This window comes from Plodia interpunctella, chromosome 11 (assembly GCF_027563975.2).
Source record: "Plodia interpunctella isolate USDA-ARS_2022_Savannah chromosome 11, ilPloInte3.2, whole genome shotgun sequence".
Classification (NCBI taxonomy): Eukaryota; Metazoa; Arthropoda; class Insecta; order Lepidoptera; family Pyralidae; genus Plodia; species Plodia interpunctella.
This window is the reverse complement of record NC_071304.1, coordinates 4,016,770-4,044,718: the sequence shown is the minus strand read 5'-3', so window position 1 is coordinate 4,044,718 and position 27,949 is coordinate 4,016,770. Positions and strand designations below refer to the sequence as shown.

Below are 27,949 nucleotides of genomic sequence, written 5' to 3'. Positions count from 1 at the left end.
GAGGATAACCTTTTTCATTAATGTGATTATCATTCTAGACTGTCTATAAAGAGTAGAACACAGATTTTTAACGAACTACATTTTTTGGTCTTGCAATACTAATACGAATGGTCAAGATTGGTTGATAAACACCCGGTGTTGCCAGCCGAGAGCTTACACAGTTTTCTTCATTAATTTTGTACTACGTATAAGTCACAAGCCATTTAACCTTAGTATAAGTAGACCAGTCTTTCTGAAGATTCAACCATTCATACATACAATTATTCAGTTGTATATGATTCAAGATTTCTGAAAAGCGCTAACTCAATGGAATTTAGGTAATAATTCATTTATTCGGAGTATTAAAGAAGAAATAATACACAGTTCAAATAAATATTTCATCATTGTATCAATAAAAATACTGCCAAACTCACTGGCATCACATGGGTAACTAATTATTTTTTGTAAGTAAAGAATAACACAGAATATAATAAAATTAATTATCTAAGGAACCGGAAATTGGCTTCAACCATGAAATAACAATTTTGACAGAGTGAGTAAAAAATTCGAGATATAATGACAGATCAAAAGAACAACCCATTCATACGATTCTAATCTGACTAATCACAAATTATCACAACACACATTAAACTTATGCCTACAATTGTGTATCACTGGTAACTGCCGCTCGCTCGGCTATATTTATACCTGGAATAAAAAGTATATAATTAATTTATGTGATCCCGTCTCATGATTCTCTGCCTCTGGTCAAGATCACTCAACGAAAATTATGACAATGAAGTTATCATAGTTCCATTACGAACCTGTCACTTTGGGACGTACATAGTCATATAATTACCGAATCCCACATGCTGCATTAGCCACGCCCATTTTTGAACTGGTCCAATAAGTATAGTTTATATTTGATATCACTATATATGGCACCCATTCTAGGGTAATGCATGATGATTTTAAGTGTTTTTTTTATGTATCATTTCGCACATGTTTTGAAAATAAATTACTTATATTTTTTATCTTCTCACATTATGTAAATGCAATCACTCAAATGCTCAACTCACCGGAAAGCACTGTCCTCAACTGATGTGTATCACAGTACAATGATTCTTGCAAAACTGCATTCAACTGGTCCCTGACCAGAGGTCGCGCGTCGCACCACACTATGAGGCCACTTCGAGACCATTCAGTCACTAGCATTTTTAGACTCTGCAAAAGAATGATGATATTGATATATACTTACATAGTAAAAAGAACGTTTAAATAGAGTTTAAACTTTCTACCTAACATTAACCTAACTGCTCCTTTGTTACCTATCTTGGAAATTTGACAATAACTGAGATTTCTATTTTCGAGACAAAATGACTAAATATGAGTTATGCAAACCACATTTTAGTGACGTAACTTTTTCATACACTAACGAATTCGCTTATTGAGAATTTCTTCCTCTATTAGTCTAATTTTTAGGTCCTAGTTTTCGATGAAACTTAAAATGTTCAATGTGTGACTATGACAGCATTTTCATAGTGTCATAATCATACACAGTATTACAATAAATGCCTTGTTTGTATTAATTTCAATAAAGTTTATAAGCTCATTATACATGGAGAGGCATTATTCAAAATTACGGTGGATTTACATGAGCCGATTTTCACTACTCAACTCACACATTTTCTACGTGATAAATAGTAAAATGTAAAAATATTAACGTGAAATAAATAACAAAAATCAATAAAGGATTCTTATAAGGAATGTTTTTTTAACCAATCTTATGTGTCGGCTTGAATTATTACGCTAAAACGTAATTTTATCAACAACGTCAAGATTCATATGAACAATAATTAATAGTGCCTTTTGGAAAATGATCTCTATAGTCCATATAAGCTATTTACTCATTTTCCGTGATAAATTTTGTTGATTGTTAAATTATTTCCATTGCGATATCATAAACAAAAAATAATAGTGGAATGATTTTAAAGTCTAAATTGGTGATTATAACGGACTGCTACCCTGACGGCCCCGGGTTCGAACCCCGGTTAGGTCAAGATGGAAAATGAACTTTTTCAGAGTGACCTGGGCCTTGGCTGTTTGTTTATCTCAATACGTATATGGTATGTTGTAAAATATAGTAGCGATTGAATTATTATCCCATATCCATAGTCAGGAACTTACTTTGGGGTTGACCCACTATTGTGTGATTTGTCGAAACTTTTCTGATGTATCATATTTCTGCCAAATAAACGTTTCTGATTTCTATATTCAACCCTAAAAATCTCCCTTTGTAAAGCCGTCTTTAATGTATTAAAACTAAAACTGCGGTTGTCATATCAACGCTGAATGCGATTTGGCGTTGCGGCTTGTGCCGGCTGGATGTGCAGCGGTTAACATTAAATTAACTAAATATTATTACAGGCCTTTGTTTCTACTACAATTAACTCTGCGGGTTATTCACTATAGCTTTTGTTCATGGCTTTGCCCGCGTGAATTCCCTTTAGGAACAACAACCATCTCCATTATAACTGTATACTCATAACTATCTGTATGCATTTGAAGATCAGTGACCTAACTGACTAGACTGAGAGTAAATAACAAACAAACTAATAAACGAGATGTATTCGTCTTGAAAAAGTTCTTCTATAAGATTGAAACTGTATAGAGCCCGTCCCCATTGCTCAGTTATGCTGCGACGTCCGTCATGTTGACATCCGTCGACAGACCAACGCAGAAGATCCTAGAAATTGTATAAGTGTCGACGCACGTCAGTTTTGTCAAAACCGCGACGGAGCACGACCGAGTAATGGGAACACGCTCATAGTGACTGTTTCCGTCGATAATCACCCATATTTTCATTAACGACAAAGTTTATAAAACCTTCTTTAATAAATATATTCTTAACTAGCTGCGCCCCGGGGCTTCGCTCCCGTGAGAATTTCGGAATAAAAAGTACCATATGTGTTATTCTAGAACTTATTCTACCCGTATACCAAATTTCATAACGATCGGTCCAGTGGATTTTGCGTGAAAGAATAACAAACTTACTTACATAAACACATCCTCACAAACTTTCAACATTTCTAATATTGGTAGGATTTGTTTATGACATTGTTTATAACACAGAAAAAATTTAGTTAGAAAACATTCCAACGATATTTTTAGTAGAAATAGTAAAATAAAACAAAGCAGTTCAACAATTCTCAAAGTTCAAAGCAATACAATATCCAGATTTTAAAAAGCAACAGTGATATTAATAACGTGAACAATCTTCGTGCAACATAAATCAGAAGCGAGCTTCACAAAAGTAAAAACGGTACAGACCTGCAAAAAAGTGTAATCCATTCTATACAACGCGTCGCAATATATCACGAGAACGCTGGCCGATCGCACCACGCTTTCGGAACCTCTATTCCTATTGCTGGTAATCGCTGCATTATTTAAATTTGCAACACCGTTGCCCACGACTGTACTTGGTACTATAATTGTATCAACTGGAGCTGGGATAATACTATTCGTCTCCGGAGTACTATTGTTGTCGATTCCATCTGTGGTGTCTGATCGTCTTAAATCATTATCTGGGATGATAGTGAGCGTTTCTAAAGGCATAGCCGCAATAAATTTAGTTCTCTTAAGATCACTAAGTTTGGACCGCACTCTTTCCGCTCCGGCAAAGTGTAAGCCTCCTACAGGCCGGATCGCGTAGTGTGGACATTGAGGGTCCTGTAAATATTTCAAATCTTTACTAATTACATTTGAGAGACATTATATATTTCTTTTTATTTCCAAATCACAATTATTAGCTTTTAGAGCTACTAACTAAAATAAATATATTTAAACGAAATTTTTTCCCCTATCAAACAAAACCAATTGACCAAAATTATTGCCACACTCGGACTCAGACACGTCAAACTTTTAATCTCCCTCCTCATTTACTTCGAGGGTTAATTACACCTTAAAACTAAATAGATATTCCGATGTCCATTATAGTTGTAGGTAGGTACTAATATATGACCAATTACCATTAATAGTACCGACCCTAGTTATAACCTCGTGATGGTGTTAACCGTAAAATATATAAAAAACTGCAAACTTACATCAATGTATTGGACATCCAAGGGTGGACGAGAGTGGTAATACAAGAGCAGAAGTACATCCACCCCCACTCCGCAAATCAGCCCTATTTCTATCCCCAGCCCCAGGCAGCACAGGAACGTGCCAACCAGAGGGATTATATCCAATCCTGTTAAGAAATACATAAATGAAGTTTTATAACACAATTTACAGAAGAATAAGTTATAGTTGTGAATACACGGGAACTGATTAGTTCCACTTGCTGCTGCTGTTACGCTGTATTCCGTTTCAAAAACATAAATTTACATGACATAATTACATAATCTAGACATTATTTTGTAGTTTTATCTAACTTATTCACGAATATTTTTTAAAATGATTTTTCATTTTCATTGGAATATCACATCTAATTAAACAAAAGTCATGTTATTAGTCAAATAAACAGTAATTCTATTCAACTCTTTACCACACAAAGTTGAGTTGTATTCTCCATGAAATAGAATCATATGAATGATCCTGCATATATTCGCCACACGAACCGTCTCGTCGGCTTACGCTCCAATCCTGCAGTAATAATTCAGAGCCATCACCCGTGTTGATGGAATTGGATTTGCTTGTTATAATCTTTAGTGGGATTAAGAGGATTGTTCAAACGACTGAACTCTGCGTTTATTTCAATTTCGTTTTACGGAGTTTGAAATATTAGAATCTTGACTACAAAGTCCCGATGCCGATGTTTATTGTAATTTAGAAACTTACTTCGCTTGGGATTACCATCTGTACTTGCTAAGATGAATTAAAGAATGTTATTTAATTATAATGATTGAAGTTGACCGCTAATAAAGAAGGAACAAAATGTTCACTACGAGAGATTATACGTCGAGTTTTAATAACATTCCTTCGTGTACCTTCAGATAGCAGAGTTAAGAGGATTCTCAGCATTAATGAAAATAGTGTTGAGTAGTAGTTATATAAATTTCATTGTTCAAAGTTTTTCTGGCTACAGCGCGAATTTCGAACCAGCGAAATTTTAGTCGGTACGAAGTTTCTAACTAATTTCATTCTCGCGAAATAACGACATTACCACGTTAGTACAGCACTTTTAATTATGAGACAAGTTGCAATTTTCTTTTAATGACATCATATTTTTATGTCTGCTCCCAGAATCCGTACTTTCTTCTTCTTGACATTTTTCATCATGTGAAATCGGAACAGAGTGTTAACTCCGATGCGCTTCATTGTGTTCCGTTAAAAGTCAACTTTGTCGGATCAATCTTTTTTGCCGGATCAACGCAGAATTGTATGAAAAACACAAAAAACATCGAGGAAGGTGAAGAAAAATCACTCACTGCTCGTGGCCCAAAGCCGTTTCACAATGTCCAGATCCACCATGTGCAGGACAGCGCACACGATGACGGCGGCCAGAGCGGCGCGCGGGATAAAGTAGAAGTAGGGGGTGAGGAGGGCTAGGGTCAGTAGTACTATAATACCTGTAAATAAATAATTGTGTAGTAGGTATAGAATGTCTATATGTACAGTATAACATGGTTAATCACTTTCTCTTAAACTATATATATAATGTGAGGTATTTTGCGCCACGCGACGTTTATTATTCACCTGCGCTTCAAAGTCGCGGTAGCTTTTAAATAATTTTTAACGCCAATTTTTAACGTATTCCATCTAAGGTTAAACAAAAAATTGGATTTATATTAGGACACGATATATAGACAATTAGACAATCAGATTGCTATAAACTCTAAAACCTGGAATCTAATGATCACAGTTTTGAATACCGCCACCGCTTTTTTAGTAGAAAAAATAAAATTTTAGTGTTAGCATTATATTAAAAATAACGTAATCGCTTTTAAGACAGCACAGCACTATTAAGCACTATTAAAAATCATAAAAACTGTATGTGTTCTGACCCTTAAACCCCAATCCATCGCAGAACCGTGATTCAGTTACAACTTCTATGATTTGGAAAATTTAAATTTTAAATTTACCGCGAAACTTGTGCGCGGTAAACTACCGATGCGAACTTTTAGATTTATGGACTAACCAGCCCTCACATGAGATGATTTATGATATAGTTGTACATTTGTCTTCGCCGCCATTTGCTACTGCTGGTCGAAACTAATAACTGAAACTTTAACCTGGCGATCTGCGCGAAATGCTTACAAAACGTCTAAAATACATTTCGTTTGAAACATTAAAATCGTAAGCGAACATCTCTGAATTCGTGAGAGCTTTTGTTTTGAGTCGAGCTAATTAAAAACTTTAATAAGTTTTGAAAGGATTATTAAAAGTAATGAAGTAATTTCTGAATTCTAAAAGACAATGGATTCGGATTTTCCATGACGTCCACGCCTTTTCTTCTTCATTAAAGTGCTTTGAGACAGAAATAATAATACACAATAATTTAGCGGAAATTAGGTTTTGTCAAAAAATGGGATGACATCTAAATAAAATTTATCTCTATTCACACACAAACGAATTTATTTAACTCGATTGTGGTTATTCAAAACGCCTGAATGTATTATCAGTTACCTGCTTTAAATTTGCGCCAAGAATCCACAATCAGCTAAATCCGTGAAAGTAATGCAAATCTGACAATTCCGGGGAACGTAACTCGATCAGAACACAAAATGGAACATAAACTTCAGCCAGTTACAAGAAAGTTTGGTCAAATTAGTCGGACTCGGGATCGCCTTTGAGTCAGCTGCTAAAATTGCTTTAATAATTACTGGAGTCGTCATCAAAAGCGAAACAACCCCTTTACATTGATAAAGCGGGGTGTCCTGCGGACTTAATAACGACGAGTTGTAAATTGTTGGCAAGTAATCGCACAGCTGTTTTTCTCGTAAACACGGCAATATGACAGCTGTATGATTTCGTGATTTTGCTTTTCTAATCTTAGCTAAGAATTAATTTTGAAGCAGTTTTGGTGGTTCAATAGTTATGAAGCCTGTGAACGTAACAGTGGGACAAAATGGGACCACGAGTCAAAAATCGAACCGAATGTCCCAGGTTCGAATCCGTCATGTGTCACGTGATTTGATATACCAATCTGATCCATGTTTTCTTTATATACGAGTAGTTTTTTTTTATATACTGTCGCTTATTTCCGGTGAAGGAAATCATCGTCAGTAAACATAGCACTCAATTTAATTGTTTAATTTAAATGTTTATTATCTAGCTTGTGAAATTGAAAAGGCAAACCACTCCTAATGGTGTGGTGGTATTAATATATTAGAATGAAATAATCTTTCTCTAATCTGAGCGTTTTCCTGGTTTCTTCCTAACCGTTAAGCTTCGGAGCCCAGGGTCGCTCGCTTATTTCGCACTTAATGATACGACTTTAAGTAGAAGACGAACATACATTTTCAATATAAAAGTAGCCAAGATCTTTGATAAAATAAAAGCCGAGAAGACTTATTCTTTTAATAAACTTTGATAAAATATAACTGTCGTTTATTCTTGCGCAGTGCAACGTGCAGGAAAGACTAAAATGGATATCCCCGGGGTAAGATTTCGTCCGTGTGCATTATTATGCATCCTGGACGTGCTCGCTGGATGCACCGATTGCTTCTTTGCTCTTATGACCTCTCTCACTAAAATTTGTATGTCGTTTTTCGCGACTTTTGTTTTTTTGTATAAATTTGTAATTTGTAAACAAATTAATATAGAAGGGTCTTTAGTTGGAAAAAATAAATATCAACATACTTAAATATGCTAACCCATCATTTATGACTGTAATATATAAACCTACATAATACATTACATAATAAGCACCTTGGTTATATCCTGTCGCGTCTGTCGGTCTGTATGAATGCGATAAACTCGAAAACTACTAAACAGTTTTTTATACGATTTTAATCAATAGTGTGATTCCTGGAGAAGGTTTAGGTGTATAATTTATTATGGTTTTATACGAGCAATGCCAGGACTTGGCCGCTAGAGTATATTTAATAATTTCTAAATATAATCAGTTCAGTCAGTGCCTTAATTTTCAAATTCAAATCTATAAATTTGAATTTGAATCAAAATTATATGTATTATATAAATGAGTAAATGATGATATATTTAAAAAAATACGACGAAATTTTACAACATCAACCTATTCCAGCATAAGTTCTTTTACCATAACATAATATATTATTTTAAACTATATTCATGTAATAGTACCTTTCGATAAAGTAAGTTTCAGAGCACCTCATTCTGCAGTTTAAGATGGCGGGTAGAATATTACGGGTCCCCGCGGGCCAGGATTGCATTCGTATGCATTATTACATTGAGGACGTGCGCGGGATGCGCTGCTTCTTTTCAAAAATATGTCAAAGAGAATGATTGTGGGGAAATGTGGTATGTAGAGTTTCAAACTTATTTATCCACTGATTTGAACTTTGATCGTAATATACTTACAATGTTTCTTATAAGGCCCAAAATCTTGTCATTTTCGTATATTTATATAAATCTAGTCGAAAAATGTGTATCGTAAAAATGAGGGTTGAATTGAGTACGGCATGATATAAGTTATCATTATCATAGCTGTCTATCATACTTAGTAACGTAATGAGTTAGATTTGTCCCCTGCCCAAAAAAGAAATGTTGAGGTTGCAAAATAAAACTTAGTTACATTTTACATCGCTGGCTATACATTTTTCCTAACCCTATGGCACGATCACAATTAACGACGACAAAATTAGTTTAATGTGTTATCACATATCTACTTACTCTATGTACTCTATTAAAAGTCCAGTTGGACTTACGGTTGGACCCTTAGTTAAGGGTTAAGTAATTTTGTATGGAATGAATCGAATGGTTCGAATCCCACTCATGGGTACCACATGAGTGTATGTACCAATCTGACTAATATATAGTAGTTTTCATAGACCACCACTTGCTTCCAATGAAGGAAAACATCGTGAGGAAGCCTGCAGACTGATTTGCATATAGATGGTGGTAGATAGTTGTAAAAGTCATCTCAGATACAAGCAATTTAGTGTTAGCAATAACACACACGAGAGAAGATGAAATTTTGTATTACATTAGATACAGAGACACTCTGTATGTATTACATGACATACAGAGTCAGATTCCGGCCTATACATGATAAGTGTCCAGCAAACAGTTATATAATTTAGCATGACATGTAAATGTATAGAAGTATACACACTGGTGTAGAGGCCGGCGGCGGGCGAGCGCACGCCCGAGGCGTCGCTGACGGCGCTGCGGGTGAACGACCCGTTGACCGGGAACGAGCGGAAGCACGAGCTGGCCACGTTGCACACCCCTAGGGCTATGATCTCCTGCGTCGCGTCCAGGGTTCGGCCTCGGGCTGAAAAAGAACACGATATGAACATTTTCGTCCAAATAATAAACGTTACTCGCGATCATAGAGCTTCCATTCGGTATACGAAAATTTAAATTTTACTGGCCACTAATAATTTTAGAAGATTTTAAAAAGTTGTAAAATGAAATGAAAAGAAATTGTCGTTTATGTACGTCACATGGAATTAATAGGTACGCAGTACTTACTAAATCCATGGTGCGTCAAGCACCATCACATTTTACAGCAGTAACAATACATCGTTGTCGTCAAAATTTATATTTTTTATACAAGCTAAATTACATAACATTATTGAAAATGGGAAAAAAGCACAAAAAGTAAATGTAACCTAGGTATCCCTTGTACTGTAAATTCATAAATAAAAATAACGTGTTTTCTACCAGACCTACATTTTATTTTCAACAAATAATATCAAATATTCGTCATTTTCGGGAACAAACTACCTGATAACATTAATTATCGCAATTCACAGAATACCCGCTCATTTAATCATTCCACCTGCTTTTCTCAGATTGGTTTCAAATTCACAAAGCCTGGCTATCAATATCTCTGCTAATACTCTCCAGGAGTTTAAATCATAATAATTCATCACTGAATACTTAGAACATCCCACAATTATTTGATCTAATGCAAACAGAATATAAGCGAAGATTATAGTTATAGGAAATAGTTGAATATATACCTATTTATAAGATTACTAGCAGCCTGGCCCGGCTTCGCTTGGGTAAAACCAGTTGTACACGTATAAACCTTCATAAGGAATCACACGATCAATTGGATCGATGGTTTTGCGTTCATATCTGTATGTATCGCCGGACAGACGAGCTGGAGGTACTTAATTTTTATAATATATTTATAAGGATATCGTACCGATTATTTTTAGTTATTGTAACTTTTTGTCAGTGAAACTTGTAATTGCCTATATTTTTCTACTTTCATCAATGTTTGAGCGGTATACCGGGTTCTTCTTTAGCCGCTAAGTGTCGGAACCCAGGATCCGCTAAAATACTAATTTAAATTGGTAGGTAAGTACTTCTTATTTTCAACGCAAATGTTAATAATACATTTGTAAAGATAAATTCTACGAAAATTTACGGCCCGTTATCCGTTTAATTTTGTAGGATTGTTTTTCATACAATAATACATAGTCTACATGTATAGCGGTGCATATATGAAGCGGTGGTGGTGTAATGGTTAAGACGCCCGTCTGTGGATCGAAAGGTCCCAGGTTCGAATCCTACTCATGCCACATGAGTTTGTATACAAATCTAACTCATATCTATATATGAGATTATGATTATATCTATAAAACTACTATTAGTTTTCATCGACCACCACTTGCTTCCGTTGAAGGAAAACATCGTGAGGAAACCTGCACACTGGTTGATTATTATTAACTTGTGTGTGAAATTTGATTATTAATAAAATTAATAATGCCAAGAAAGTTATTGTGTGTATTTCATTTCACGTAATGACCACGATCCTCAGCCATGAGGAATACGACTGTGAAGAGACATGTATAATGAAGTAAGTAACTACATGAATACTTATGATATTTACACGAAATAATATCGAATTGATTTCCTAGGCATACAAATTTAATTAGGAATAGGTATCAGCGGTAGAAAATATAGATACAAAGATAATAAGCTAATGTATGACTATAGATAATGCAATTTATAATGAATACTTGAAATAAATATTGGTGCGGTTGTGAGCGTAAAACAAACTTGGTCAATAAATCGCAACTTCGGCAGTCCCATTTGCAATGTCAATTATGATAATTTCTAAGTAAACGTTCGATTTACTTCCTGGCAATAAATCGCTGCAAAACGATTCCGATTCTACTACAATTTAATTGTCACAATTACCATTTCTTTTCTTTGCTAAAAAGTAATAACCGATAAATTCGTTTCAGAAGTTATTAAAGTGGAGATTGTTCATTGTCTTTTTTTGCACGCTTGATGGGCTAATTCCAGTGAGAAAACATCGGATCGAGTGGCTACTTTGTTAATTAATAGAACTTGATGGAAATTGGACTTTTAGCTAAATAAAACAAGCTACAGAATTTCTGATGTACTAGCTTTAGTCTGTCGCTTCGCCAAAAAGATCTAACAAAATTTATGAAACATACCTATAAAATGATCAGTAATATTTCATTTTAAAGTGTTACATTTACACTATTTGTTTTACGACACTGGGCGGTAAATACGAAACGGGACGAGGTCGTAAATCCGAACATGCAGATGCACCAAGAATGCACACTGTACAAGCATTTGTAACTGTAACCACACAATGTTTACGGGACACTAAAATTCATAGCACAGGAAATTATGATATGGTATTGGCATGAAAGCGTGGAATAACGCTTAATAGCTATTATGTACTAGCTACGCCCCGGGGCTTCGCTCGCGTGGGAATTTATGGATAAAAGTACCCTGTGTATTATTCCAGGTTATATTCTACCCTTGTACCAATTTTCATAGAAATTCATCCAATAGATTTTGCGCGAAAGAGTAACAAACATACACACACTTACATCCTCACAAATTATCGCATTATGATGTTACACACACGACACGACGAGTGACAATATTAATGGAGTGGATTAACATTGCCTTCTCCATTGAAATAGTATCGATGAGAGTCATCAAAGCATATTGAGAGATCACCAAAGCATATTTTATAGCTCAACAATTCTACATCTCATTTGTTCATTTATTCCATGTTTACATGTATAGTACAATTTTACATTAGTAAAATGTTTCTGTAAATAGTAAGTACATTGTACCAGTTGGGTGTTGCAAATTTTGTCAATAAAATGATAAAATCAAATCAAATTAAAAGGATTGTTATTTGCATACAGATAATAGTTTATGTCCATTTTAGCATATGTCTAAAACCCATAGATTTATCTAGAAATCTTTTAATTCAATTTCAATAGTGGATATTTAAAACCAAGTCATTTGCGATTGTTATGTGCTCGTATAAGATCCATAACATCAAACTTATTTCATTACCTATATATTTTATTTATACTTTGCGAGAAATCCCATTGCAATATTAGAATTTAAAACGTGTAAAATAATTCGCAAATCTTCTTAAATATTCAAACACATATAAAGTATCCGATTAATCCCACTCCCTACTAATATAATAAATGCAAAAGTTTGGATTTGTGTCAGGATGTATGTTACACAATCACGGTAAATCTATAGTGCACATATTTCGCTGCAATTTGGTACAATATGTAATCTGTGGTAACATGAGTAGAATGTACGCTGAAATAGCTCATGGATACATTATATCCCAAAATTTCGAAGAGAGTAGTTTATGAAATTGTATATATGACTTAAAGTGAAATTAAAATGTAATGAATTTACGAACGGTTGCGTTAATGCGACAATATTGTTTAATTTCAGACTCAACACTATTTTTTTAATAAAACAATTACTATATAATTGTTATTCATTTGTTTTCTTTTTTTGTAAGCGATATCTACCTACTGTTTAACAACTTATTAATAAAAATAGTTTTCAACTAAGCTGCTATTATTTTCATAGTTACGACTATCTATTACCTCATGGCTGAGGGACGTGGTCATTACCTGGAAAAAAACAAACACAACGACTTTCATGGCTCTATTAATGGAGCGGTCTGCCATTGCCTTCTCCATAAAAAAATCTACTAATATATATTTCGTTGCACAATCCTAAAATATTAAAAATATGGACGACTTTTTTTTGCAGAAACATGATAGGCTTCCGAGGGACACTCGATAAACTTAATCTCACAGACAACCCAAAAGGTAAAACAAAATTGACGGTGACATTCGCGACAGGAATCCCGATTTGAATCCCAGCGGCAGAATCATGTTTTATACATTTCTTTTTCACCTTCTCAATTTTACTAAATACACCATTTAATAAATTATAATAATAACAACACTCAACGGCCCATACTAAGTACTAAGCTTGTATCGAAGGTCCGATGAATACAAACACAGAAACGGGCACAAAACACCCAGAACCGCAGAGAAATATTGATTAATATAATTTTAAAAGCAAAAAAACTAAACTCACCAAAAGCTTTAGCTATCGCAACGTTGGATATGATGCCCACTACGGGCACAACTAATGTGCCGGTGCCAAGATGGGAGAACATGTCTCCCGCACTGTAGGTGGAGTTCCCTATGGACGTCGAGAACGGAGGCGGCGTTGGTTTGGGCAGCCCTGGAGTTATGTTGCCTGGAAATATTTAAACAGGTATATGTAATTTTTTTTGTGTGATACACAATTTGCAAAAGCTGTACAATAAGTATCAATCAATAAAACAGACTGAAGGCCTTTGAAATGTAATTTTGTAGATGAATTACATATATAAATCTTTAAGTATTAATATAAATTATACAAAGAAGACAAAACGGCTATGAAATAGAAATAGTTAACAAAAAGATCGTTATTAACTTTTGGAATAATATTTGGAGAAATTAGAGAAAAATGTGACTCAATAGATAGTACTATTCTATGCTCCATGTGATAGTCGAGCATAATAGGATTTAATGTCATGCAAAACGTTAACTACTAAACAATCAAGTTAAAAAAAAATAAAAGCTAAACAGCCCCAAACAGAGATGGATTAAAAAGTAAGTAAAAGTCTTTCTCCAGTAGTGGAACATAACATCTACAGGATAATGAATATTAATGAAAAATATGTAATCGGCAGATCATACCAGTCAATATGAACGGCTCATCCTTATCCTGGTGGACGAAGAAGGCCAGAGTTGAAGCGACGACTACCACCACAGCGTTCCTAGCGACACCCGCGAACCAGAACAATTTCTGTAGTACGACGCTGCGACGATTCTTCTCGTCTCGGGAGTCTTTCAACCGAACGTCTTTTAACGCCTGTAAAATGTATTGTTGATATATTTAAACCACATTGTTTATTCAACAACACATCATTTAAATTTGTAAGTACACCGGAACTTCAAAATTCAAAAAAAATAAAATCCACACATCACTTCCTGATGTCAAAAATATACATAAAACTTTAAAAGCGCAGGAAAAGCGGCGCAAAAACTTCATCTCAGCCTTTTCTCCAAAGACACAATTGACAAATATGGGTCTTATTTAGTGACTTTACTTCAGCTATTTTTAAAGCTATAAACATTTAATATACCTATAACCTATCTACATATGCCTGCACATAAGATACACGCACACGTATACAAGAAGTACATGAGGAATTTTTATTAAAGTTCACATACCTAATTCTCAACTCAACGCAAGCCTATTACAAATCCACATGTTTATGTACGTTCGGAAAAATATGTAGGTACCTAAGGTGAACTTAGACTTTTTATGACCGAAGAAGAAAACCGAGAAAAAGATGAGAGAAATAAAGCTTCAGGTTCTATCAGCAATTTTGTTTTCGAAATTGTTTAAGAAAGTACCATTTCAAAATTCTAATTGCTAAACTATATACAATTTTCCTATTTTCTGAGCACTCCACAAAACTACTTTACTGTTTCATAATAAAATATTATAAGATCTAATACGTGTAATGTAATAAAAGGATGAAATTTCCCTCACGATTCCAGAAACAGGCCAACCGCTGAAATAATAGGCGAATAATTGAATAAAAACCTACCGGTTACATCCGTTTGTCTGCCCACTCCTTCACACGAGAAACCTAATTATATTACATGTAATGCAGAATAAATATGGGATATATTGCGTTCCTTGTCTTACTGTAAATCATTATTATTTTTATGGCTCAGGTATATACGTGTGGTGGATACGATTAAAAATTATTGGTCGAATATATTTTCACAAAGTTACTCAGCGAGTTACGATTTGCTCACAGCTTTGTGTAGCTTTGAAAATTACTACCTAATTTGAAATTGGACGTGAAAAAGTAAAGTTTTTGTAAAGGTCAAATGGCACATTTCATTCCAAATTTCGCACAGGAGAGAATCCCCTAAGAAAACTAGTAAATGAGGTTGTATTGTATATATTTTATTAATTAAGTTATGATTATAAAAATTACAAAAAATCAGTTTTATTCAGTAATACACAAACAACTTGCGACGAGCAGGGCGGGGAAGGTTGTCACAATTACTTTTAAAAAAAGGATGAGGAAAGGATTTTTTTTTCATAAGTTGCATAATAAATTATGTATTTACATATTTGGGTATACAAGCTTTTTAATATTTTTAAAAATGTCACAATATGGTTGTTAAAGCAAGCTCATAAAAATGAGATTTTGAGATTTATAGTCTTTTGATTCATTTAGAATCATAAAAATATATTTGCGTACTAAATATTCCTGTGTGAAAATAGTTAGCAACCCTAGCAAATGTCATCAAACTGGCGTTTACTTTGTAGCAGAACTAGCTGCAACCGCGACCGCAGTCGCAGGGTGCAAGATGTGCAATGCGATGCAACCATTTGTGTTACTGTCGCAGAGAATAATTGTCTCTTTACCAACTTTATATGAAGTTTGCAGAAGAAATGTTTAACAACTTTGATATAAAAGTTTCAATTTAATTTTCGATGGTGTTGACACCTTTATTACTGTTTTATAACCACAAAATATAGTTTTTGTTGTTGATTTCATGTTCACATCGCACAAGGAAAATTTTGAGGATAATCCAATCTGTGTGATTTGTTCTGTGATGTTTTTTTGTTTATTTATTTTTATCGAGGAGGAAACAGCTTTTGAAAAATATTTATCAGTGTTCTTTTACAAGATTTTATTGCAAAATAATTTTATCTTGTAATAAAATATACCTTTTTTTAGTAAAGTAACCTAGTTGCGATCACCAACATTCTCATTTATTTTCATCCATACTGAGAGATAATTGGTGTAAAGGATTGTTTTAATTCCTGATACCTATAGATTACAATGATCGCGTTGTCTTCTAAACAAACTACATTATATTTTGCTGCACAAATCTACCAATTTCATAAAGCAAATATCAATAAGTACATCCGAAACATTAATTTAATTGACCTAACTCAGTAAAATTATGAAACAACAAATAACGTGGGGTACAATTTATTGTTTTATATGTTCGTCAATAATATAAATAATTTACGTTAATATATAATCAAACAAGTAGGTAAATAACTGACCTTCATGCCCATCAATACAATGCAACAAGCCAAGCTCAACAGAGTATCAGGGAATCTGGTCTCGCCAATGTGCTGGTACACTCCTTTCCAAGTGGAGATGAAGGTTTCTGCACTGAACCTTAGTCCAAGTAGACCCTTGATCTGTGAAGAGGCTATCGTGATCGAGGCTGCTGACGTGAAGCCTGACACTACTGGCAACGACACGAATTCCACTAAAAATCCTGTAAGTATTAAAATATACTTACTACTAATAGTATATTACTTTTATCTGACGTTAGTTAGCTTCCGCTAGTTACAGTTACACTGTCCGCGCGTTTTGTGAATTTCTCTGTGATAGTGGAACAGACACAATTTTCATACAAATTTATAGTTACTTCAATTTTATTGAAAAATGATGAAATAATCTCTGCTATTTCCGCCGCATAAACGTATCTGTAGGGCAACTTGATGTGCAGTTTACTATACTAAATTTTAATAAAAATAATTTTATTGGAAAGAAAATAGCATGTTTGTCCTTAATTGCAACAAAACCATATATGCACATTTAAAAACAATGCTGTTGTCTGTGAATACATTTCTTTTTATTTTATCTAATTTTATAACATTAGAAGGAAGAAAAATTAATTTTTACCTAGTTGTGATACACCAGCGATGAGCTGGACGATGCCAGCAATGAAACAGAGTAAAATGGCAAAGTCCGAGTTGGTCCCATTTGTGTAGGTGAACGTGAGGAGAGACAGGAGCGCAGTGGGCCCAATGTTGATCTGAGGGCATGTCCCCATTATGGCATAGACGAACCCGCCCAAAAGTGATGCGTAGAGGCCATACTGGAAATGAGTGATTGTATTACTTGACACTTACATATCTTCTCTGTTACCTCTGCGAACTAATAGTCATCATGGTACAGAACTGCTACATCGGAGGTAGGGTTTTAGATCGCCGTGTCAGTGTGTATATTATGGTATATTTTCATTAGCCACTACTCGCTTGCGGTAAAGGAAAAACATCGCGGGGAATCTCTATATAGTTGATATTTATCATTTTGTGTGTGAAACGAAGAAAGCAGTGGCAAACCACTCCATTAATGTTGCTAAGAAAGTCGTTATTGTATGTTTCATCACACGTACTAACAACAACCCACTGCTATGAAAGGAATATGACTATAAATTATGAACGATTTTAAAAAAATAGTAAGGTATTCATTTGTCTGTTCGTACTCATGATTTATTGCATGCAGGAAGTTTGCTATTTAAATTACAGTATGTAAAAACGTGAACTCGTTAATGACTCACATTAGTGTGACAAAAGCGTGTAGATATGTTTATTTGATTCACAATGAATTATAATAATAAATAGTTTGCTACAAAAGTTAGCGTGTCGTCCATCCACAGCTCCGAATTAGTTTCGCACGTAGCGAATAAACAGAATACAATTATCTTCTTTATACATAAGGTAAAAGCGTTTTAAGGATTTTCCATATTCTAAAATTTTCCTTATATATGGCCAATGTCACTCTCCCACATACATATAAGAATTGCTTATTATATTACCTCTCTGCTGCACCACAAAGCAATATTGAAACGTCAATTTAGACAGAAAAAATGTAACCGTATTTAAAATTCCATTAATTTATTATAATAATAAAGTCCTCATGCCTTGTGCTTGAGATTAAAATTAATGTTCCAAGATTTGTGTTTGTACATTTGGCTTATTTACATAGTAGGTGCTTCCGCGGCATACCCACGACATCACAAAATAGAGGCGCGAGCATCGACATGTGTGCACAATTTTTTATCAGTGTAGAATTTTTATTCTTCTTTACTTCTTAATTTATAGTAGGTATCAATTATTCGAGTGAATCGTAATTAGCTAAGACACTACCGATTTTTCCAGTCTTCTTCTTTGCCTATTCCTTTATTACACTAGAACGTTCAGTTCTGGTTAATCAGTAATCATTACATTCGGTTGTCCTTGTCCACCACATGACTAGTGGTCTACCGGTTCAAAACTAGAACTATAACTGGGTTCGCATCTCGTGGGAATCTAGCTCCGTGATTTCCACACCCCATGGTATAAATATAGTCCCGTGAATCGCAAAGATGAACTTTGAAGGACACTAAAACTTATGAACTGGAAACTTACTGGACGAATGATAACAATAATCCGGATGTAGCAGCGTGGTGACCTCAATACTGTAATAGATAGACAGTGACGATCATTGTATCAGCGAATACAATTCGGTGTTGCAATAGTTATTATTTCATTGGTGTATTGTCACGTTTTTCTATATCCGACAATGTTTTTATAATATATTTTACAAACAATAGATTTTATATCAAAATGTTAGGTTAAATACCAATTACAAGCTAAGATATGGTCATTAGATGAGGATATAGGTACCTACGTCATTTGAAGTTAATAAAAAACTTTAATTTGCCATTCTCTGTACTATAATTTTAATTACTTGGTAAAGGTATTTTTCTTGGAGGCCGATGGAGAGAAATCAATGTTTGCTTGACCCAAGGCCAGATACTGCTCTAGTTGGAGATCAAGTCCAACCAATTAATGAATGATATAATTAGCGTCTAGGCTGCAAATAATTGCAGTATAAGGAAAAAATACATATAATTTAATTTAACTTGATTCACTTTAAACCATCTTGCCTCAAATATGTGTACTCAGTAGGTATAGTACAGTTCTTTTGCAAATACAAAAACCAATTCCATTTGATTTGTACGCAGCTGTTAAAATTCTATATAGATAAGTATATTCTAAAGCCGCTTTATTTGTATTCATTTCCTACAGCCATCAGTACTTTCGTTCACTAACAAAATTTCCATATTTTCTATCTACATAATCTGTGAGTTTTAATTTTGGACAGTTTTAACCACCTACTCTATATTTTTGTAGATCTTTTTAAGATGGCTTAATGTTTATTTCATCTTTAAAGAATATTACTTTTGAATGTATTTAAGAGACAATTGATATTCTTATACTTTGCTCGTACAATGTAGGAAATGTACACAATTTCTCTCGTGCCCATAATAATTGGAATTCACATTTCATACAATTGATTCCCTGGAATAATATAGCTATTATTGTAGCCATGTCGTCGGAATATCGTTTCCAAATATTTGTATTACTACACCAACATCGTCAACGGGGTGGAATGGAACGAATTTTAAATGTTTATCATTCCGATAGCCGCATTTCGCGAATGATATAATGATGTATTTTATGTGTGCAATTTGAAATCTGAATAGGTACGACAAAGCATTGTTCCTCCATTTGTCCAATTTGAATCTAATTGTGAATTGTCATTTGTGGCTTCATCTCTTGAAAGAGAATTGTTTTTGCCAGCTACGATTTATGGAGTAGAAAATGTTATCATTTATGTCGCCTTTTATTACGTAAATAAATTACCTATTTATGTATAAATAAACATGAGAATGTTATGGAACTACGGAAAAGAAGAGTGCGCTTTTATTTGTGTTACTTATGAAAAGAGACTAAATATACGAGTTATATAGGAATTTGTATTATGTTCCAAGCACCCACTTTATTACATTATATCCGTGTTATCATATAATTCTATTTTTTTTATTTTTTCTATTCTCTTCTTGATTTTTCGTTCATGTTGTGTGTTGTCTTATAAATTTTCAGAGTTATCCAAAATATGAAATGTATTGTATTAACCGCTAAATAATAAGCTTAATATGTGGTTATCATTAATTTACATAAAGTTGACTGGAGAATTGGTGCAAGACCGCGAGAAATGGCGTATTCTTCTGTGTCGGAGGCCAAGATTCACTTTGTTTCCCCGCGATGGTAGTAGTGCGTACCTCAAGCGCACGGTGGTAAAACTCACAAGAATTTTACCACCATCTAACAATAGCAAAAATTGTTTTAGAACATCATACATATAAAAACACAGTTAAAAAATATAAGTAAGATACCTGTGGCTCAAATCCAGCGAGCGATGCATAGGCAATCGATTGCGGTATGAGGGTTAGTGCAACAGTGACGCCTGCTATGAGATCCCCTAGTCCTGTGGACGCGTTGTAGCCTCTCGACCATTGCACTATCGGGAACAATTTTCCGACTAGTTGACGTGGGTCAAACGGTAATTTCATTCTGAAATACAAAAGACTTATATTATTATAGTGCTAACATGTTTAGGTTTAACGAATTCATTAACAAGATGTCTGTATATGGTACCTTGATGCCTACATTTGTACTTCAGATTTACTTCTACTTTAGCTGCTTAATTTGCAAATAGTATACAATATAAGTCTGTGGCATAAAGTAGCTTAAAGGTTTTGTTTAAAAAAATAAGCAGTTGTATTTATGGAATAGAAGAATAGTTACGGTTGTACGGAATACCTACTAATTCCATGTAATTACTTAACTCAAGCAGTTACTGTAACTGAAAAACTAATTGCAAATTCGCAATACTATCTTTACAACCTCATTGGTAATTAAATGAGGTTTATTCGTTTCGCTAATTTAGCATAAGGTGATCTGAGATTAATAACTGTAGGATTGAAAATGGAAAAGATGTTTCGGGACGCATATTAACCTTTTTGTCATGATAAGAACATTGAAAATCTACACGTGACTTAAGTACGATGGTTTAGGATTTACATCATGGCTTTAAAAGAAAATACATGTCTACAATTTTATTTGATTCTCGATGCCTTTGCTCACTTTGCCCCAATACAGTTTAGCCAATCTTAAATTATAACAACTTAAGGTCATGGTCATTAAGTATCAATTATTTTTACTGGTTGGTGGTCTGATTGCTCTGACTTCCTTATTGAATGCTGGTTTTGGTTTTTATTCGATCATATTACAAAAAAAATATTGCCACATTGTGATCTGATAAAACAATTAAAAACCGGACCGGTGCTTGTATTATTTACACTCGTGTAGACAATTTTATAGCCGTTCATTAACAAAATTTTAAATGAAAAAACACTATACAATCGACATAATCAGTATATAGTATTAGTTAGAATATTTGCGAGATAAAATTTATTTTGTCTAGGCCTAAAAACAAAGACAATTCGTTTTTACATGTTGGAGAAAAATATAAATTGTCTCTTCAGTCACCTAAGTTTTTAAATTTATGTGACAGCCATAATTAATAATTTGATAATCAATAAAACAAATATTACCTTGTAATTTACGATCTTGACACCAAATAGGAAATAAATATAAAGAACTGCAACTACTTCCCTCCCAGCTCAAAATAAAAGAAAAAAAAGAAGATCGTATTATTTATACGATACATCTCCCGTTGATAAACCGTATGTAATTATCTGAGTTTTAAAAAAATGATCTCATATGCTTGCTTTTACCAAAACTTTGTTTAACGACAACAGTTTAGTCATGAATACTAACAACACGGCATTGACTTGGGAAGTGTATGAAATAACTTTTCGATTCATCATTTTAACCGGCTCCTAAAAAGACGAAGTTTATAATTTTTTTATGTTTCTTTACCTTTCAATTTCTAATTTGATTTGTAATAAGAAATAAAATTAGTATAATAATTATAGTATTTTCTTATTATGTTTATTAGCATTGATAATGTTATTTTTATTACAGACGATAAATTAATGTCATCAAGCAAGTTATATCTAACTAGCAGCCCGTCCCGGCTTCGCTCGAGTAAAACCACGGGTAAAACCATAATATCTTTTTCTCAGAAATCACCCTATATAGATAATCAGATTTAATTCAAAATAATTGAAGTTCAGGATTTGAGCCATCAACATTAACAACGTGAATTTAATAGTGTTTACTGCTGAGCTGTTTACTCATATCTGTAGTTGACGAAATTATTCGTTATTTCTTTTCACCCTCATTTAACTTCCCTAAAGGTCAAATTCTAAGAAATCCTGAAACAGGGGTTTCATTATTTTTGTTGCATAGCATTTATGCCAATTTTCAAGTAGATCAGTAAAGATTTTCGTTATTTTTCATACAAACTTTACCCCCAATTTTTACCCCTTTAGGGGTCGAATTTTGAAAATTCCTTTCTTATCTGATCACTACGTAATAACCTTTAAGTTATTACGTAGTGATACTACGCTACTGCCTAAATTTCGCGTTTATAGCTTCTATGGTTTAGGCTGGGCGTTGATTAGTAAAAAACGCTTGTTCTTTTATATATATAGATACAGATATCAGTTTAATCTTATTTGTAGAGTTGCGTAAATGACGTAATGCATACTATCTCTTATTTATTGTTTATTTACTTAAAGACATATCCTTTTTTATGCCTTTGAAAGAAAATGATATGCATAAAAAATTATACAGGTGATAACAACATTAAATACCTATTCTGCAATACAGGGACTTCAGTAATTGTAATAAATAAAATTTGTATGTATGCTGTTGACAATCTAACAAGATTCATTGTAGTTGTTTTTTATGTTATTTGTTTGTTGCAGTTTGTAGCTAAAATAATATATTTGTCTAAATGGAGAACAAGTTTATTTGTTAGACAAATTTAAAAAAAAACCCGACTTTCAATATTAATTTCGCTACAACATTAGACTGGCTGAACCGATTTTGATCAAACATATCTAAGAATCATCGCCACTATCGTTTTCTCCCACCCCAAGGTTCGCTCGCTCGATCGGCGTGGAAGAGATCGCTTTAGCGATAAGTCCGCCTTTGTGCCTTTTTATCTTATTTTGTATGGTGCTTTTTCTTTTTTTTTTTTTGTGTATTTCGATTTTGGTGCAATTAAGAGTATTGTTTTGTATTGTATAAAAATTAGCTATCAAATAAAAAAATACCGCATACTAATCGGTTCACCCATTAATGAACTATGTACCACGTATACAGACAGACACACTTAGTTGTCAAACTAATAACATCCCTCTTTTCGCGTCGGGGTTAAAAAGAGCCCTTTAGTAGATACTTTTATTACACTAATTTATAAAGATAGGTGTTAGAAACACAAATTTCACCAAGAAATTTGTGTGTAACCGTAGTTCGGAACTACCAGTAGCGTAGCTAAATATGCAAAGGCCCTGAGGCAAAAATAATACTAGGCTACAAATAAAAAAAAAAACCTGTTTTCAACGTACTTCAGATTCGTCAGCTTATAAATAAAAGTCAAAATATAAAAGTAGATATATTTAAATACTGGCAGAATTTTTGACTAGGTAGTTAATTTATAGTTTATTATGAGAGCAGAGACCGAAGTGCCCCCTAACCTGGGGTGCCCTGGGGAACGGGTCGCTACGCCACTGGGAACTTCTCAACCGATTTCTGAAATTCATTCAGTACTTAGTAGGAAGCTATATTATTAAGTCATATAACCTAACATACTAATATCTCTAAGTTGCTTTTTAATTTTTATATGTGTATACCTATATTTATTTATGTAGGCTGAATTTACAATCACGTTGCATTTAAATAAGGTTTTTACCAAGATGGTGTTAATTCGTTTGGTTGAAAGATAAATATTACTTAATCCTTCAACCAGGACATCTTCAGAGCTAACTCGACGTCAACACGAAGAATTGTGTACACAAATAAACGGTATGATGTAATAGAAACACATGACTATACTTCAATAGAATAATAGTATTGTAGTATCTAATAGAAGTAAGTACCTACTTATGTAGATTACTACGGACCTGCGGACGAATAGGTAATTTTCAAAAATGTACAATCTTATTCATTATTTGCTGCGCTCGGGGTCTTTGCCCCAATGGAAATTTTGGGATAAAAATATACAAAATCTTGTTACTCGAGTAATAAACACACATATTATGAAATTTAGCTTTCAATTGACTACATCAATCTAAGTGATCATAAACAGGGTTATTGAGAATAACAGCAGATCATATTGATGAATATGTTTTAAATAAACTTGAACAATTTATTAAAAAAATATTTTTCAATAAATTGACAATGATTTCAACACAAACAAACAATCAACCCATGTTTACAATTGCTATGTATAGGAAAATGTTCTACTTATTTCATGTACATTACCTACATGGAATGAGTAAAATAAGGTGAAAATCACAGGTAGGTGAAAATATAGCCGGTGTTGGAAATAGGGTAGGTTCCATAGATAAAAGAATAGGTACCTAGATGGAAAGAGAGAAAACATGTCGTTTTCCTGGCAATTTCCTTGTTATGACTGTGTTTAGTAGGTATTGTGTAAAAGAAATATTTCTTAAATTTTTTTACCTATTTAAATGTCACTGGATCTGATTACAATAAATATATTAACCTATTTACCTTAAAATTTCCAATTAATTTTGGGTCAGTTTATTGCACTTCGTTACACACTAAGCATCACAGGTAGATAAAATAACACGGCACAATTATCACTTCAGAACAAATAAAAATATAGATTGTAGTATGCAATAGTAATTCTAATTGAATCACATGTTCATTATTTTTAAATTGTGTATAAAATTTTCAATCTGGCAGATTTCGCCGCTCCCGCCTTTTTTTGACAGTTGCCGCGCATGCTCAACAAACTTTTTTAACTTGTGCATGCGACAGCGGCTTACCGCATACTACCTTTGCCATAACCAGCTGAACAATCTCCTTGCAAATCAGTTAATTTTCCTGTCACGCTCCATGAACTATTTTACTCGGAGGCGGATTATCATGATTGATTGAAAGACAAACAAAAAAAAATATTTTCGTGACAGTTTTTATCATCGTCGATTTACCAAGTATTTAATATATCTCCTAGAACTAGACTATCACTACGTAAATATACCATAGACGATACAGCCTTAAGTGAAAAAAATTACGTGGCTGGTGTACATACACATACATGACCCAGATTGTCTTTTTATACAAATATTATGTTAATAAACTGTTTGAGTCTAAAATTAACAAAATACATATCAATGCAATTATATAGTTAAAATTAAAATAAGTAGGTATAACATAAAATAAATATTTTACTCTTATTGTTTGATAAAAACCCAAATCGAATGGTTTTGCAATTCTTTATTTCACGGTCAATGGTTATGTTGTAACAATAGGTAGTTGATATCTGTAAACTATAAAATATCAATTAGTTCTGTCTGATTAAAAATTAAAGAACCAAATTCTTGTTTTGAAAAAGGAAATAAAATAAATAAATATAATAATAATAAAAAATAATTGTTATTAAGAAGCTTTTTTTTGTGTAATGTAAATTGCAATTAGTCGCTTGAAAAATGGACGCACTGACCAATAGGTACATCCAGTTGCGTCAGCGTTCAAAGTACCAATAATTCCCAAAAATTAATGATAAACAAAACATATAATATGTAAAACAAACGAGCAATCATCGCACACGCGTTTTAGAAAACGGCTGCAACAATTTCGTTGAAATTTGTATTTCATTTGGTGCTTACAAGCAATCTATTTAGCAAAGTCCTAAGTCTGGGAAAATTTCATTTCCAATTTTGTCATGTCATTTGAAACATTAAAAAAATACTGAGCGAACGTCCATATATCTACTTTACTAATTAAAATATCATTTGGAGATGACTAATCGTTGTGGCTAATTTAAGAAGAGATTATGGATTGTGTGGCTATGTATTCGCCATGGAATCAGTAATTTCCATGCTTTTCGCTTTGTCGCGAACTGTTACCACACTTGACTTCATGCCGTACTTAGTCCTAATTAATCATTTTATGGGGAGAACGCACGAATTTTTTTTTGACAAATTTATAAATTTTTATACAACGTTTTAACTAATGCAACGTCAAATAATTTACTACCAATTTATGTCAAAGCTCGGTTATGGTAACAAATTCTCAGCATAGGCTAGGTCAGGCCAATACATCTCCGGGCACACTCCACAAAGCTATTTACTTCTGTGGCAGCCAGACTCAATTTATCGTCATTTGGTTGCTCCACCTAGGCTAGTTCAAGCACTAAAAGTAGACCTACAGTACAGACTACAGAACAGAATATACCTCGACATATTTGATAAATCTTATTATTACCATTATGCCATGCCAACTATATGATAAGTGGGTACCTACCTATTTTCTTTATCGCGGATGTTCATGTGATTATGGCCGAAATCTTTTTATTTTTTATGAAATGTCTTCTTATAAGCACAAATACTTGTAATGAATCGTTGAGCAACTGTAACCGCAACAAATTTGGACCGGGGTCCCAGTTGACCAAACATAGTTTCTGAATGGGTTCACTGGGACCGCAGTTGTTGGAGAGATTCAAGTTAACCTGTGTATTTTCGGAATGTGTTGACTTGACCACAGGTAATAAATGTTAATGTTATGTTAACTGTTGTTAGACCACAGGTAATAAATAAAAAGTACAAAGTAGAATAGTAGTAAGTAGAAAAAAATACTCTCTTCAAAAAATTCTATATAATTAGTCTTCCTAACTAATTAAACTAAGACTATTTAAACTTTTCAATTTTTCAATTTGTAGAACATAATTTTTTCTAGTGAAAATCGTAGGTAATTACATAGCAGCAGCTAGTATAACAACATTTTTCAATCTTGAAGCACGTGTGAACTTTACTAGGAGACTAGAACTTAGTAGGTAGTTTAGAAAGTATGCCGAAGACGTGTTGTGAATCAAAATAAGAGTTTAATAGAAGAAATATTATTATTATAAATAGTATACATTCAACTCCAACCTCTGATAACTTGTGATTAGCGAGAGCTATTCACAGGGACAGGTTATTAAATACATTATAATGAAGGTAATTGTACCTATTAAAGAAAAATAATACATACATATTTTGTGCCTGGTTGTACTAGGATATATATAGGAATTGCGGTCACAGTTGACCAATTACAATTAAAATATTAAACGAATTGGACCTCGGTCCCAGTGAACCTGTTCAGAAACAGGGCTTGGGAAACTGGGACCGCGGTCCAACTTTATTGCGCCCATTTCGCCCAATAACTTGAAATAACTCGAACAGTTTTTTAACACAATGAAAATATTGTAAAATAAGTATTCAAAAGTATATAACGTTATTACATTCGTTATATGCTTTAGTCACAGTTTATATAATATTAAATGACTTTAGAATTGAAACTAAACATGATTTAAATTCGTACTTACCTACTTAGGTACTTACTTACTTGTAAATTCCCCCGATGCGATGGTAAAAACTTCCGCGATAAAAAATTGCTGTAATCATAATGTCATTGGTAACGTTTATCCAGGGTATGGTTAAATAATCGCATTATTTCCTGCAATAATAATTTTCTTTCTTTACATTCCTATAGGTATATAATAAATTAGTCGCTAAATTTAGCCTAAAACCCATGACTAAATCTTAGTTTCTTTGGTTTTTTAATTCTAAAAGTTGCTTACCATGTTAATTTATGCACTTGTGTATAGTGTGTACCTATATATTATTTAGGTATGCGC

General features: G+C 33.5%; 1 protein-coding gene and 1 long non-coding RNA gene across 7 annotated transcripts in view; one reads left to right on the top strand and one right to left on the bottom strand.

Moving 5' to 3' along the window:
- Window positions 1-369: 369 nt before the first annotated feature.
- Window positions 370-27,731, bottom strand: LOC128673389 (sodium-independent sulfate anion transporter-like). 6 transcript variants are annotated; one of them, XM_053751185.2, is made up of 12 exons: window positions 27,658-27,731; window positions 20,505-20,682; window positions 17,180-17,375; window positions 16,549-16,769; window positions 14,142-14,316; window positions 13,492-13,656; window positions 9,236-9,397; window positions 5,409-5,549; window positions 4,083-4,228; window positions 3,310-3,708; window positions 1,059-1,203; window positions 370-687 (listed from the first exon to the last, which is right to left on the bottom strand). In XM_053751185.2, the coding sequence occupies exons 1-12, from the start codon at window positions 27,714-27,716 to the stop codon at window positions 638-640; spliced, it is 2,037 nt and encodes a 678-aa protein (XP_053607160.1). In that variant the 5' UTR covers window positions 27,717-27,731; the 3' UTR covers window positions 370-637. The 6 variants fall into 6 exon arrangements, with proteins under 6 accessions (XP_053607160.1, XP_053607161.1, XP_053607162.1 ...); XM_053751186.2 differs by lacking the exon at window positions 27,658-27,731 and adding an exon at window positions 26,578-26,723; XM_053751187.2 differs by lacking the exon at window positions 27,658-27,731 and adding an exon at window positions 24,820-25,118.
- Window positions 17,912-27,949, top strand: part of LOC128673390 (uncharacterized) — a 28,857-nt gene continuing 18,819 nt past the window's right edge. Inside the window, exons 1-2 of the long non-coding RNA XR_008405073.1 lie at window positions 17,912-18,000; window positions 22,159-22,233. This is a non-coding gene — a long non-coding RNA (uncharacterized LOC128673390). The remainder of the gene's footprint in view (window positions 18,001-22,158; window positions 22,234-27,949) is intronic.

Coding starts and splice junctions, on each gene's coding strand:
- LOC128673389 (XM_053751185.2), bottom strand. CDS start 27,716: ATGATTACAGCAATTTTTTATCGCGGAAGTTTTTACCATCGCATCGGG. Junction 9,398..13,491: donor TGCGATAGCTAAAGCTTTTG/GTGAGTTTAGTT, acceptor GTTCTTTTTCAG/CCCGAGGCCGAACCCTGGAC. Junction 5,550..9,235: donor CGCCGCCGGCCTCTACACCA/GTGTGTATACTT, acceptor ATTTATTTACAG/GTATTATAGTACTACTGACC.